This window comes from Gekko japonicus, unplaced genomic scaffold, assembly GCF_001447785.1.
Source record: "Gekko japonicus isolate JY-2015 unplaced genomic scaffold, Gekko_japonicus_V1.1 scaffold1498, whole genome shotgun sequence".
Lineage (NCBI taxonomy): Eukaryota > Metazoa > Chordata > Lepidosauria > Squamata > Gekkonidae > Gekko > Gekko japonicus.
Window position 1 is genome coordinate 295,255 of NW_015176494.1, and position 12,964 is coordinate 308,218.

Below are 12,964 nucleotides of genomic sequence, written 5' to 3' on the forward strand. Positions count from 1 at the left end.
GGGAGGGGAAGGGAAAGGAGTTTGTAAGCCGCTCTGAGACTCCAAGTGAAGGGCGGGGTATAAATCCAATCTCCTCCTCCTCCTCCTCCTCCTCCTCTTCTTCCTCCTCTTCTTCCTCTTCCTCTTCCTCTTCTTCTTCTTCCCTGGAACTCCCTTCCCCCTACCTTTCCCGCATACTGCGATGCATGTTGTCTGTTTATTTGATGCCATTCTGATGAATCCAAATTATAAATAAAATATAAATATAAATAAAAAATTTAAGAGTTGTACAGAAAGATGGGAGAAGTGGGATGAGGCGGTAATTATCTCTCCAGTGCGGCTATCTGAGCCGCTTCACACTTGCATGTACATCACTCTCACAGAGTCACACCTGAATTCAGGACAAGGGAAGCTGCCTTAGACTGAGTCAGACTGTTGGTCTGTCATGCTCAGTACTGTTTGCTCTAGCTTTGTGGGGTCTCTCATAGCTAGTCTTAGATCCCTTCAGCTGCAGGCACCAGTGACTGACCTTGGGACCTTCTGCCTGCAAACAACATCACCGGGGCCATAGCCAGAATGTTGTGGTTTGTGGGGCAAAAACAACCCTCTTAAAACACCCCGCATTCAGCGAGTAATCCTCATGTTACTTTGAATGCATGCACAGCTGAATGCGCGCCTTGGGGAAAAGTTTTTAAACGAATTTAAAAAGCATTTCCTGGCAAAAATCTTTGGGGGCTGTCCCTTTAAGAAAGGTGGTGGCAGAGCCCTGAATAGCCCCACCGTAGCTATGGGCCAGAACATCACAGCTTGAAGTTAAAGCCGTAAAAAAAATTCCCAGCACAGAATCCCTATGCTGGGAGAAATTTTATCTGTTATTAAAAATCAGTGTTAATCAAGTGGTTAACATGATTGTTAAAGACACAGAAGTCCTGCCAGGAAAAAGTGGTAATCTTAGTCTTCCTTCTGATTTTAAGGAAATACTTGGCTCTGATCAACATCCCTGTCACCACCAATGTTCTTTGACATTCACAGGGTAGACAGCACACCCTTTACAAGAAAACCTCCTCCCTGTCAACAACATTGCCACAGAATGTAAGAAGAGTCCTGAAGGATTAGACCAAGGGTCCATCTAATCCAACATCATGTTTGGTGTAGTGGTTAAGCATGCGGACTCTAATCTGGGAGAACCGGGTTTGATTCCCCACTCCTCCACTTGCACCTGCTGATGTGACCTTGGGTCAGTCACAAGCTCTGGCACAGCTGTCCTTGAAAAAGAGCAGTTTGTGTCAGAGTTCTCTCAGCCCCACCCACCCCACAGGGTGCCTGTTGTGGGGAGGGGAAGGGAAAGGAGTTTGTAAGCCGCTCTGAGACTCCAAGTGAAGGGCGGCGTATAAATCCAATCTCCTCCTCTTCTTCTTCTTGTGTGTGTATTCGGACACTATATCTCTAAATATCAAGCACAGGGGATATTTAGAGGGATATTTATTCACACGCTTCTTGCTGGCTGCAAGGAGGTCTCTGACTGGCCACTGCTAGGAAGATGAGTCTGCATTAGATGGACTCAGGTCTGATCCGGCAAGTCTGTCCTCCTCTTCATGACAGACTCCATGTACAGAGGCAGTATACCCCTGAAAGCCAGATGTAGGGGGCATGCAACAAAAAATAGTGATTTCTATTATGTCTCTAGTCTCCAAATGTTTCTGGGAAGTCCACCAGCAGGGCATGAAACCTCTTCTGTTCCTTATGCCCAGCAACTGGTATTCAGAGGTCCACTGCTTCTGAAAGTGGACAATTGTCAGGTTCAACAGCATGTAAATCTCCACACACATTTCCAGGAAATCGTTATGCTTTATTAGACTACAGGTCCGTTGTCATGATCTACAGGGATATTGTTAGGAATGACAATGGGGCGGATGCATCACTACATATAACATGATTCTGCAATTGGCTAAGCAAATGAAATCCAAGCGCGCGGGGGGGGGGGGGGGTTTCCGGGCGGGAGGTTACATGATGAACGGGAGAGTCTCCGTGCCTCATGAGAGCAGAAATATTCACACCAACAGTGGAACGCAAGCCCTCCCTCCCTCCTCAAGGTTAGTCCGATAACCCAGTCTGGCAGCGCCAGTTCGCACGGTCTCATGAGCACCTCCCTACCGCTGTTTACAGCAAGCGAGCAAAGCAAGCGAGCAAGTATGCGCAGTCGTGCCACAGGCAGGAAAGGACAAATATGGATGAAACATGGCAGCTAGCTGACAACAATCCACTCAGCTGTCATGGCTGTTCGCTACAGACACACACCTATCCTTCATGGATGTATCCAAGCATTGCAACGAGGTGATCTCAACTCTCCTTTGTTAACTGGAGAATCTGTCTCATCTCTCCTTTTAACTGTCTCATCTTTCCTTTTAACTGTCTCATCTTTCCTTTTTTTTTTTAGGGCACGTCTGGAGGCCTTCTCGGACCACAGTGGCAAGCTGCAGATCCCCTTGCAGGAGATCATCGACTGGCTCAGCCAAAAGGATGAGGAGCTCTCAGCTCAGCTTCCGCTCCGGGGGGACGTTGCCCTGGTGCAGCAGGAAAAGGAGAGACACGCGGTATGTGCTGCCCCTGCAGCTCTGCTGGCCAGTCCCTTCGAGGATGTTGTCCCCAACTAGCAGCTAGCTGACAACAATCCACTCAGCTATCATGGCTATTCGCTACAGACACACACCTGTCCTTCGTGGATGTATCCAAGCATTGCAAAGAGGTGGTCTCAACTCTCCTTCGTTAACTGGAGAATCTGTCTCATCTTTCCTTTTAACTGTCTCATCTTTCCTTTTAACTGTCTCATCTTTCCCTTTTTTTTTTAGGGCACGTCTGGAGGCCTTCTCGGACCACAGTGGCAAGCTGCAGATCCCCTTGCAGGAGATCATCGACTGGCTCAGCCAAAAGGATGAGGAGCTCTCAGCTCAGCTTCCGCTCCGGGGGGACGTTGCCCTGGTGCAGCAGGAAAAGGAGAGACACGCGGTATGTGCTGCCCCTGCAGCTCTGCTGGCCAGTCCCTTCGAGGATGTTGTCCCCAACTACTTCCTCTGTGGATTTCTTGCTGTGGAATCAGAGCCCCACACTCAGCCTGGGATCTCCAGAATAATGAGATCTGCTGTCTCTGCATCTACGCCTATGAGGCAAAGTTGCTAGAAGGCAGTGGTGGGAGAAAAACAGTATGGGGGCAGCTATGCAGTCCAGATATTGCAATGTTTTTATTTATTTGCTTCAATTTTACCCCATTTAATCTCTGCCACAGGGACCTCAAAGGGCTTACATTGTTCTCCTGCCCTCACAACAACCTTGTGAGGCAGGTTAGGCTGAGAGTGTGTGACTGGCCAAAGGTCGCCCAGCAGGCTTCCATGACAGAGTGGGGGTTTGAACCTGGGTCCTCCCATGTCTTAGTCCAGCATTCTAACCTCTACACCATGCTGGATCCCAGTGCGTTCACATGCTTACTTCTAAATGCTCGTTTAGCAGAGGAGAGTTGAGTGTCTTCCACACAGGGATCTTGTGGTTTCCCCAGAATAATGAGATCTGCTGTCTCTGCATCTACGCCTATGAGGCAAAGTTGCTAGAAGGCAGTGGTGGGAGAAAAACAGTATGGGGGCAGCTATACAGTCCAGATGTTGCAATGTTTTTTATTTATTTGCTTCAATTTTTACCCCACTAAATCTCTACCACAGGGACCTAAAAGGGCTTACATTGTTCTCCTGCCCTCACAACAACCTTGTGAGGCAGGTTAGGCTGAGAGTGTGTGACTGGCCAAAGGTCGCCCAGCAGGCTTCCATGACAGAGTGGGGATTTGAACCTGGGTCCTCCCATGTCTTAGTCCAGCATTCTAACCTCTACACCATGCTGGCTCCCAATGCGTTCACATGCTTACTTCTAAATGCTCGTTTAGCAGAGGAGAGTTGAGTGTCTTCCACACAGGGATCTTGTGGTTTCCCCAATGGTGGTGCAGCTGTGGATAAAGCCCGACAGCAAGGAGGCTCCCACATGGTAGATTTCCCTGCAGTTTCCCTGCCCCAATTGCCCAGCAGCCACCACCACCCTCTCCTGAGCCACCAGGGCTTTTGCAGGTTTTTAAAATATTGGTGCTATAATATTATTTTCCTGATATATCATTGTAACTGTATGTGTATTCAGATTCTCTGAATTCCCACCTTTCATTACAAAAAATGTAAGCCTTCAGTTGCCAAGATATGCCTTTTTCCTCATGTTTCCACAAGACACAGGGCTAGAGACTTAGTTGTGTGTTTTTTTAAATGAAAGCTGAGAATGCAGAGAACCTGATAAACGTATTGTTGCAACGGTATAGCGATATAACAATATTCTAGTGCTGATTAAAAAAACAATAAAGCTTGCTTTCCTTTGTTCTCATCGCACAGTCTCCTTTGACCTGCTGAGAGGTGGAATTTATTTTGAATTTCGTGGATGTTTTTTGTCATTCGTGAATAGCCCAGTCTTATGTATCTCCCCTTTCCCATGTTCAGAGGAATGCTCTTTGGCCTATATCTTGTTTCTGGGTTGTGGGATGTTGCCTCCGATTCCAGTATTTTAACATTCCTTTTCCCCGTCTCTTCTCCTCTCTCTCCAACCTCGTGTCTCCGCTCATGAGTCCATTTGTTTTATGGCTTCAGGTTTTGTTTTTAATTCAAAGGTGCCCCCCCTCTCTTTTTGAATGAAATCTGTTGCATTTTACAAAACGTTGTACACTGCTGTGGGGGCTGAGAGGTGGAATTTATTTTGAATTTCCTGGATGTTTTTTGTCATTCATGAATAGCCCAGTCTTTTGTATCTCCCCTTTCCCATGTTCAAAGGAATGCTCTTTGGTTTATATCTTGTTTCTGGGTTGTGGGATGTTTCCTCCGATTCCAGTATTTGAACATTCCTTTTCCCCATCTCTCCTCCTCTCTCTCCAACCTCGTGTCTCCTCTCATGAGTCCATTTGTTTTATGGCTTCAGGTTTTGTTTTTAATTAAAAGGTGCCCCCCCTCTCTTTTTGAATGAAATCTGTTGCATTTTACAAAACGTTGTACACTGCTGTGGGGACTCCTGCCAAAAAACCAAGAACAAATCTAATAAATACATACACATTTACTCAGAAGGGTCAGCCTAGATGAGAGACTGGGAGACCCATGAATGAGTTCTCCTAGCCTTTCCAGATGAGGACGGAAGTATTATGCCCTAATTTCCATTTACTCTAATGGTGTTTATTTCCAAAGAAATGTGTGTCAATTGCAGCCTATTTCACTGTTGTGTCCACTGACCGCCACCGGAGGTCGGTGCACACGCCAAGCTTCAGCCCAGGACAACAATGGGACTAGGGCACTAGTCTCGCCACTGGGGGAAACCAATGGGACCGAGGCGGGATAGTATAACCCGCCAATGGGACCCAGGGGTGGTCCCCTGGTAATGTATATAGTTGGCCGGCCGGCCATTTTCTCTCTCTCTTGTTGTGTATCCAATAAAGCGTGCTATGCATTACATGGTCATATGTCGTTCGTTCATGCGGCTGCCCACTACACAATAGTGGCGACGAGGATGGTATTCACCTTTCTTCCAAGGCCTTGAATCCTGCATTGCCTCCCCTGTGCTGGTATCTCAGGGAGCAGGCATGCATTCAACACATCAGGTAGTGGCGTGATGTTTTTTGCAACTCCAGCCAGCACCTCCACTTCTCTCTCACTCTCTCTGTGTCTCTCATAGGCATTCATGGAGGAAGTGAAGTCTCGTGGCCCATACATTTACTCTGTCCTGGAATCGGCTCAGGCCTTCCTCACTCAGCACCCGTTTGAAGAAGTGGAGGAATCCAATCCCAACAATAAAGGTTTGCGATTCCGCCTTCCTTTCTCTGCTCCCCAGCTAACACCACCACCGCTGCAATTTACAGCAGCCTCTGCTGGATTCCTGCCCAGCCGGAGCCATGAAAGGCTGCCAGCTCGACGCAGCGGCCAAGATATATTTGCTTCTCTGTTGGCCCCCTGACTTCTCTTGTCACCTTGGAAAGATCTCATAATCCCTCTGTGCCCTGGATTTCCTGTGAGCGTATTAGAGATTATTATCCTGCCCTTCAAGGGGATATTGCTGAGTTAATTTACGGATCGTGCCTTGAAAAATGCAGCTGGGCAAAACCACTGATGATGTTTACAGGCGATTTCTTTGAAGAGTCGGGTTCAAACAGCGTTCTGGGGTGCTTTGAAAGTTTATTAGAGTTCGCCAGTGAGAAGGGGAAGGTCAAGCCCAGTGGCTGACTTTGCAAGGAGAAGGTCCCGGGTTGAATTAAGCAAGGTCTCTGGCTGCTCTCTGCCCTCACTCTTGACAGTCCTAACCAGGGCTTTTTTCCCTGGGGGAATGTGCTGGAGCAGAGTTCCGGAACTTCTTCGACGAAATTATTTTTTAAATGTTTAGAAGTTCATGAGTTTTCAGTATGCAGATTGAAAACTTCATTTCCCTCTTGAGAATTCCGGCACCTCTTTTTCAAGAAGAAGACTGGCTGCTTCTTGCTGTTCCTCTGGGGATCTTAGGTTGAAAAGGATTTAAAAACTTCTCAGGCGGCTGATGCTGGGAAAGACCAGTGGCTCAGTGGCAGAGCATCTGCTTTGCATGCATAAGGTCCTGGTTCAATCCCTGGCAGCTCCAGCGTAAGGATTTCAGGCTGATTGATGTGTGAGAAAGTCTAAGTGGTGGACAAGTGGGCTGTCAACAGATGCACACCTGTGATTCCATTCTGGGACACCCAGTGCCCACACATGGGGGGGGCTGATTTGGGTCAGGACTGTGATGTGTGGGGAGAAGGGTCATTAGCCTTTCTCTCACCACTGTAGGAGCCTGTTGGGGGAACTTACGTGTAGCCCTCAATATTGGCACTGCAGGGCTGTTTCAAGCAGGGAAAACAGCTCGAGGGGAAAGCTGAAGCATATCCCTTATCCCTGCACGCTGTGATTCCAATTTGAAACCGAGTTCCCAGCATGGAATTCTAGAGGCACATCTCATTCAAAGTCCTCATGGCCACTTGTCCTGACCTGGATAGCCCAGGCAAGCTCGATCTCGTCAGATCTCAGAAGCTAAGCAGGGTCGACTCTAGCAAGTACTTGGATGGGAGACCTCCTTGGAATACCAGCCAGCGGGAGGGAGGGAGGGATGGGCAGGCTTTACTCAGCCACCTCTCTGAACACCCTCCAGGCTCCCAGCAGGGGTCAGTCACCAGAGGTCTCCATGACTTCCAGGTGTGCGCATACACACAAATACAACTCCCCCCCCCAACAAAGTCTTCTTGGCAGCTACATTTATTTGTTTTAGAGAATTTTTGTACACCTCTCCGGGGAACCTGCCCGAGGCGGCTTACAAAACAAAACATGATAGAAATGTAGACCTACATTTATACCTCTCAGTTCTCCCCAATGAGGACCCAAAGCGGCTCACACCATTTTCTTCTCCACCGTGAGGTAGGTTAGGCTGAATGCATGTGACTGGCCCAAGGTCACCCAGTGAGCTTCCGTGGCAGGGTGGAGATTCAAACTTGTGTCTCCCAGATCCTAGTCCGACACTTTAACTACTACATTGCGCTGGCTCTCAAAACATTAAAAAGTTATTAATGTCAAATTCAGATTAAAGAAACCCCAGTCAGAACAGAAAACCCTATAGATAACTGAACAACATAAAGACACAGTTTTCAGACTAAAAGCACACTATAAAATGGTATTAAAAGATCAATGCCTTAATTAAAAGCCCGGGTGAACAGAAACGTCTTGCCCTGGTGCCTAAAAGAGAGCAACATAGGCGCCAGGCAAGCCACAAGGGAAACGGCATGGACTTTGTCACTTATGAATCAGTCCACAGGTTGCAGGTGTAGGGGAAGACCATCTTCTGGCTTCGAGAGATCCTCTTCTAGCTTCCAGAGGTGGTCAGCAGACAGTGCTGGGCCAGATGGATGGGAGGCAAAATGGAAAGACACATTACTCCATCTCTGTAGTGCCGCATCCACAGAGGCACATTCTCAAATCATCTGGCGCAACAATGCAGCCCAAAAGGCCTGGCCAGCACATTGTGGCAACTTAGTGTGTGCACTTAGAACACACCCCAAAGCCAAAGATTCCTTGGCAGGGAGTTAGGAGAGGTCCCTGGCCGATGAAGAGTTTTTCAGCCCTTGACTCAAAAGCCACCATATGGAAACACAAAGGGTTGTGTTTTTTTCTTCCCAGACAAACTTGGCACCATCACAGGTTTTCTGTAATATCATTGCCCTTTTATAGAACTACAAGTCCCTGGCTGGAAGCAAAGAACAATCATAGTTGGGTCTTTTGCTGCGATGCACTCCTGGCTTCACAATGTGTACAGCTAGGGTTGCCAGCAGTCCTGGAGGAAAATGTCCTGCCCCTTTAACAGAGGCTTTTAATGGGTTGTTATCTACCAGGTGAAGTTATTCGCCTCCTTTACCTCCAGGTGAAGTTATTCACCTCCTCTGGGTATAGAGCAAGGGTCACTGGGGAGTGTGTGTGTGTGGGAGGTAGCTGTGGATTTCCTGGACTGTGCAGGGGGTTGGACTAGATGACCCTTGAGGGTCTCTTCCAGCTCTGTTTCTGTGCCATAAAAAACCTTCAACTGTCCATTTCCACAAATTCCTCACATTATTAAATAAAATAAAATAAAGGAGTGCAAGGGACTTTTCCCCAGGCCTGCTGGCAATCTTCTGTACAACAGCCATGCGTTCCAGCAAATCGGATGCTTGTTCATCTTTCAGTGTTGTCCCTTCTCTCAGGTTACCCTCCTTCTTTGTTAGAAATGACTCATACTTTCGTTCATTTGTATGTTATTTTTTTAAAAGAAGCAGACATTTTGAAAGAAATGTTACAGGACTCTCTTATGTCAGGCTGGAAGGCAATGTGTCGGTGGTGTCACACGTGCTAGTCACGCCACATCCTCCTGGGCCGGATTCCCCTCTCCCTTCAAAGTGCAGTGAACTTGCAGCAGAGTTGTAGAATAAACTTCCTGGAATCTGTCCTGGGACAGAAAACATAAGAAGCGCAGCTCAAACAAAGGGCTTTTCTGCTCATTCTGTTTAGTCCGGATTTTCTTAGCAGTCGATCCACAAGCACTGGAATTGGTTTGGGCAGGGCTCTTCTGCACGTCAGCCCTCCCCCTGCATTTGCACAGTTGTGGAGTCAGTTTATTTTCATCCCTACTCGTCTTAAATAATCAGGATTTTCAAGGGAGGGCGCTGTCATCATCGGTGGCATCATCAGTGGTTTCACACCTCTCTCTTGATTTTTTGGGCATGCTTATATCTCGATATAATGTTATCGTGGCTACATTTTTTTTAAATGGCACTGCGATATCAATATATTGATCTACAGTTGTAAAAAAAATGGAAGGCTCCTTTTATCATATGTGGTGGACATGTGATAAAGCAAGAAGTTATTGGGCTGAGATACATAAAGAAATGGAAAAAACTGTAAAATGTAACTTTAAGAAAGAACCTGAAATACTACTGCTGGGACTTAAAATGGAAGAAGTTAATGTGCAGAAAAGAACTTTGATGTGGTCACAACTGCTAGAATGACTTATGCACAATGTTGGAAACAAGACAGAATCCCGGAAATCAGGGAATGGATAAAGAAATTACTATTTATGGTTGAAATGGACAAAATGACAAGGAAACTTAAGAACCTTGAAGCAGAAGAATTCTATGCAGACTGGAAAGACTTTAAAGAGTATTTAGAAAAATATTGGGATGTAAAGGACAATTTAATTTGCTTTGATAATTATTGAAAAGTTAATGTTACTAGATGAAAGCTAATTAAGAGAAAATAATAGTAGAAGGAAGCGTTACCGGTAGATTATGATTAAAAGATAAGTGGAGAATAGAAAAGAACTAAGAAATGGGCTGGAGGTCGGAGCACTGTGGGAAGCTGGGGGGGGGGGGGAAAAAAGGATGTATAACAAAAAGTAAACCTCTAGCTCCTTTTCTTAGAGATACGCTTTTTTCCTTGTCACACGAGGAAAAGGGCAACTCAAAATTGGTAAAAGTGGTCTCAAAAGAGGGGGGGGGAGGAAATAGGGAAACAAACAACCAGAAAACCCAGAGTGAATACTAAAGGCACAAAAATGTGTACAAAAATCACGAGAGAATCAAATACAGAATGGGGCCAGAACTAACCCAAAAAAAAAAAAAAAACATGCAGAAGAGCCCAAAGTGGGTTGGACCCACTGTCCATTTCCACGGGTATCCCATTCCCACTCCAGTCCTTTCTCACGCTGTTCTTCAGGGTTTCCCGTCCCCCAGGACCAGCATTGTGTGGAGATCAGCGGGCTGCACCGGTGGTGAGGGGCGCAGGAAACTTTCATTCTGCCAGTGGGAAATTTAGCCTGGATCCAGCCCAGTATGTCTTTACCATGAAACAAGCTTGAAACCAGTTTTGTCATGTGCAGACGTGGTCTGCAAAAGAAGCCCCGAAACATGGAGCACGCAAGTGCTGACAAACAGAACCCACCGCCTGCGGGGGGAACAACTTACACCTGTGGTACTTGGGTAGCACCCAGAATGGGAGATGAAATAAGCAATAATGCACATGAGGCATTCATTCTTTCTTTCCCTCCCATTTCCCCACCCTTCCTCTTCCTCCCTCAACCTGCCGTCACCGCCCCCTCCCACTCACACTCCTCTCTGCCCTCCCCAAAGCTCCTCCTCCCCCCAATGAAGCCACACCTCCCGGCATCCGGTGTCCTCACCCTCACTGCTGCTCCCTTTGCAGATGCCTCCCCAAGACACCGCATCCAGAACGTCAGCCGTTTCGTGTGGAAACAGGCCACCGTCGCCAGCGAGCTGTGGGAGAAGCTCACCGCCCGCTGTGTCGACCAGCACCGCCACATCGAGCGGACCCTGGAGCAGCTGCTGGAGATCAAGGGCACCATGGAGGAGCTCAGCATCACCCTGGACCAAGCGGAGAGCGTGCGAGAGACATGGGAACCCATTGGCGACCTCTTCATTGACTCGTTGCCGGAACACATCCAGGCCACCAAGGTAACCTTGACTCAGGGGCTCATCCTGGACTTATCCACGTGGGTTGGCAGGAGGGAGACAGATGGGAGATGCCTCATTAATATGTCACTTGGCCAAATATGTTAGTATTTGAAGCTGCCTTGTGCTGATTTTAGCTATTGGTCAACTGGCTCTCCGGGTTCTTTCCTAGCCCTTCTATCTGAGATCCTTCAGCTGTCAAGGACCAAACTGGGACCTTAAAACAAAACCCGAGTCCAGTGGCAGCTTTAAGACCATGTTAAATAGTGGGTTTAACTCGGCAGAGGTGAAGGCAGAGTGATTTCAGCAAGCAGGAGTTTATTGCCTCTCAACAGGAATACTTTACATGGGGCAATTGCCCTAACTATATGCACCTAAGCCACTCCCAGCCCCCATGCGATTGGTGAGTTCAAATGGCCTCCAGGCTCCAGATTGGCTGGCTGCCCTTGGGGGCCAATTCGCAAGCAGGTTCCAGGGTCCTGCCTGTCTTTGTTCTGAGGCTTCAAGCTCCAACCAGGTGGCCTGCCCGGACAAGCCCAGACAATCCTCTCCATGCTCCCTCCAGATGGTCTGCCTGACAAGTCCAGGCATGCCTCCTTATGTCCAGACATAAAAGGTAAAGGTAAAGGTTCCCTTGCTCGAAAGCCAGTCGAATCCGACTCTAGGGTTGTGGTGGTCATCTCCGTTTCAAAGCCGAAGAGCCAGCGCTGTCCGAAGACGTTTCCGTGGTCATGTGGTCCAGACATAACCAACATGTTTAATTCTGGGTGTAAGGTTTCATGTGGATGCACACTTCTCCAGATGCCTGCACACAAACATTTATACCCAGAATTAAACTTTGTTGGTCTTAAAGGTGCCACTGGACTCAAACTTTGTTCTGTTGCATCAGACCAACACGGCTGCCCCCCTGAATCTATCTTCTGGGGACCTTAAGATAGTAATGGAGACTCAGGGAGCAGTCCTAAACAGGTCTCCTTAGACGAAATTCCCATCACGAACTTTACTCCCAGGAAAGTGTTCTTAGGACTGCAGTCTTCATTAGATAAGAACCACACCTTATGTTAAGTCTTGGCTTGAACAAAACTAAAGTGAGGCAGACCTATGTTTGCAGAGATTAATTTTAGAAAACGCAATAAGTGTTGAAACAATGGAGGAGTAATTGGGTGGTGTAACCTAGTGGTTAGAGGTATGGCTAAGTGCGTGGACTCTAATCTGGGAGAACCGGGTTTGATTCCCCACTCCTGCACTTGCACCTGCTGATGTGACCTTGGGTCAGTCACAAGCTCTGGCACAGCTGTCCTTGAAAAAGAGCAGTTTCTGTCAAGAGTTCTCTCAGCCCCACCCACCTCACAGGGTGTCTGTTGTGGGGAGGGGAAGGGAAAGGAGTTTGTAAGCCGCTCTGAGACTCCAAGTGAAGGGCGGGGTATAAATCCAATCTCTTCTTCTTCTTCTTCTTCGTTCTCTTAAACAAAGCCCTAACTCTAGTTGGTTAAAAAAAAATTGGATCATGCATTTTTATCCTATCCGCCCTTCAGCTCCTGCACACGTGGTTCTTTCTACACGGAGATACATTGTGCACAATCCTTGCTTGTATTTCCATACTGAAGGAGCGCAAAGTCACTGATTCTATTCCTCTCTCTTGCTGCCTCCATCCTGTGTCTTATCCTTTGGGTCGGGGCCCAGTTGTTTAAAGAGGAGCTCTCCCCTATGAAAGATGGAGTGAAGCTTGTGAATGACCTGGCACATCAGCTTGCGATCTCAGATGTTCACTTGTCCATGGAGAATTCTCGGGCCCTGGAACAGATCAACACACGCTGGAAACAGCTGCAGGTGAGGAAGGACGGTGGAGCAGCTTGAGAACAAGGGAGGAGGGACCAGTCTAGCTCCAGTGCCTTAGAGAGGTCTTGGTCAGGGACGGGGTGGCTGGTTCATGAAAGG

At 47.6% G+C, this 12,964-nt stretch overlaps 1 protein-coding gene across 1 annotated transcript in view; it reads left to right on the forward strand.

Annotated features, from left to right (window-relative positions):
• DRP2 (dystrophin related protein 2) overlaps positions 1-12,964 on the forward strand; it is a 66,940-nt gene that overhangs the window by 24,230 nt on the left and 29,746 nt on the right. The window contains exons 5-8 of the mRNA XM_015427278.1: positions 2,417-2,573; positions 5,716-5,836; positions 10,761-11,029; positions 12,710-12,856. Coding sequence (XP_015282764.1) covers positions 2,417-2,573; positions 5,716-5,836; positions 10,761-11,029; positions 12,710-12,856 — 694 coding nt within the window. The remainder of the gene's footprint in view (positions 1-2,416; positions 2,574-5,715; positions 5,837-10,760; positions 11,030-12,709; positions 12,857-12,964) is intronic.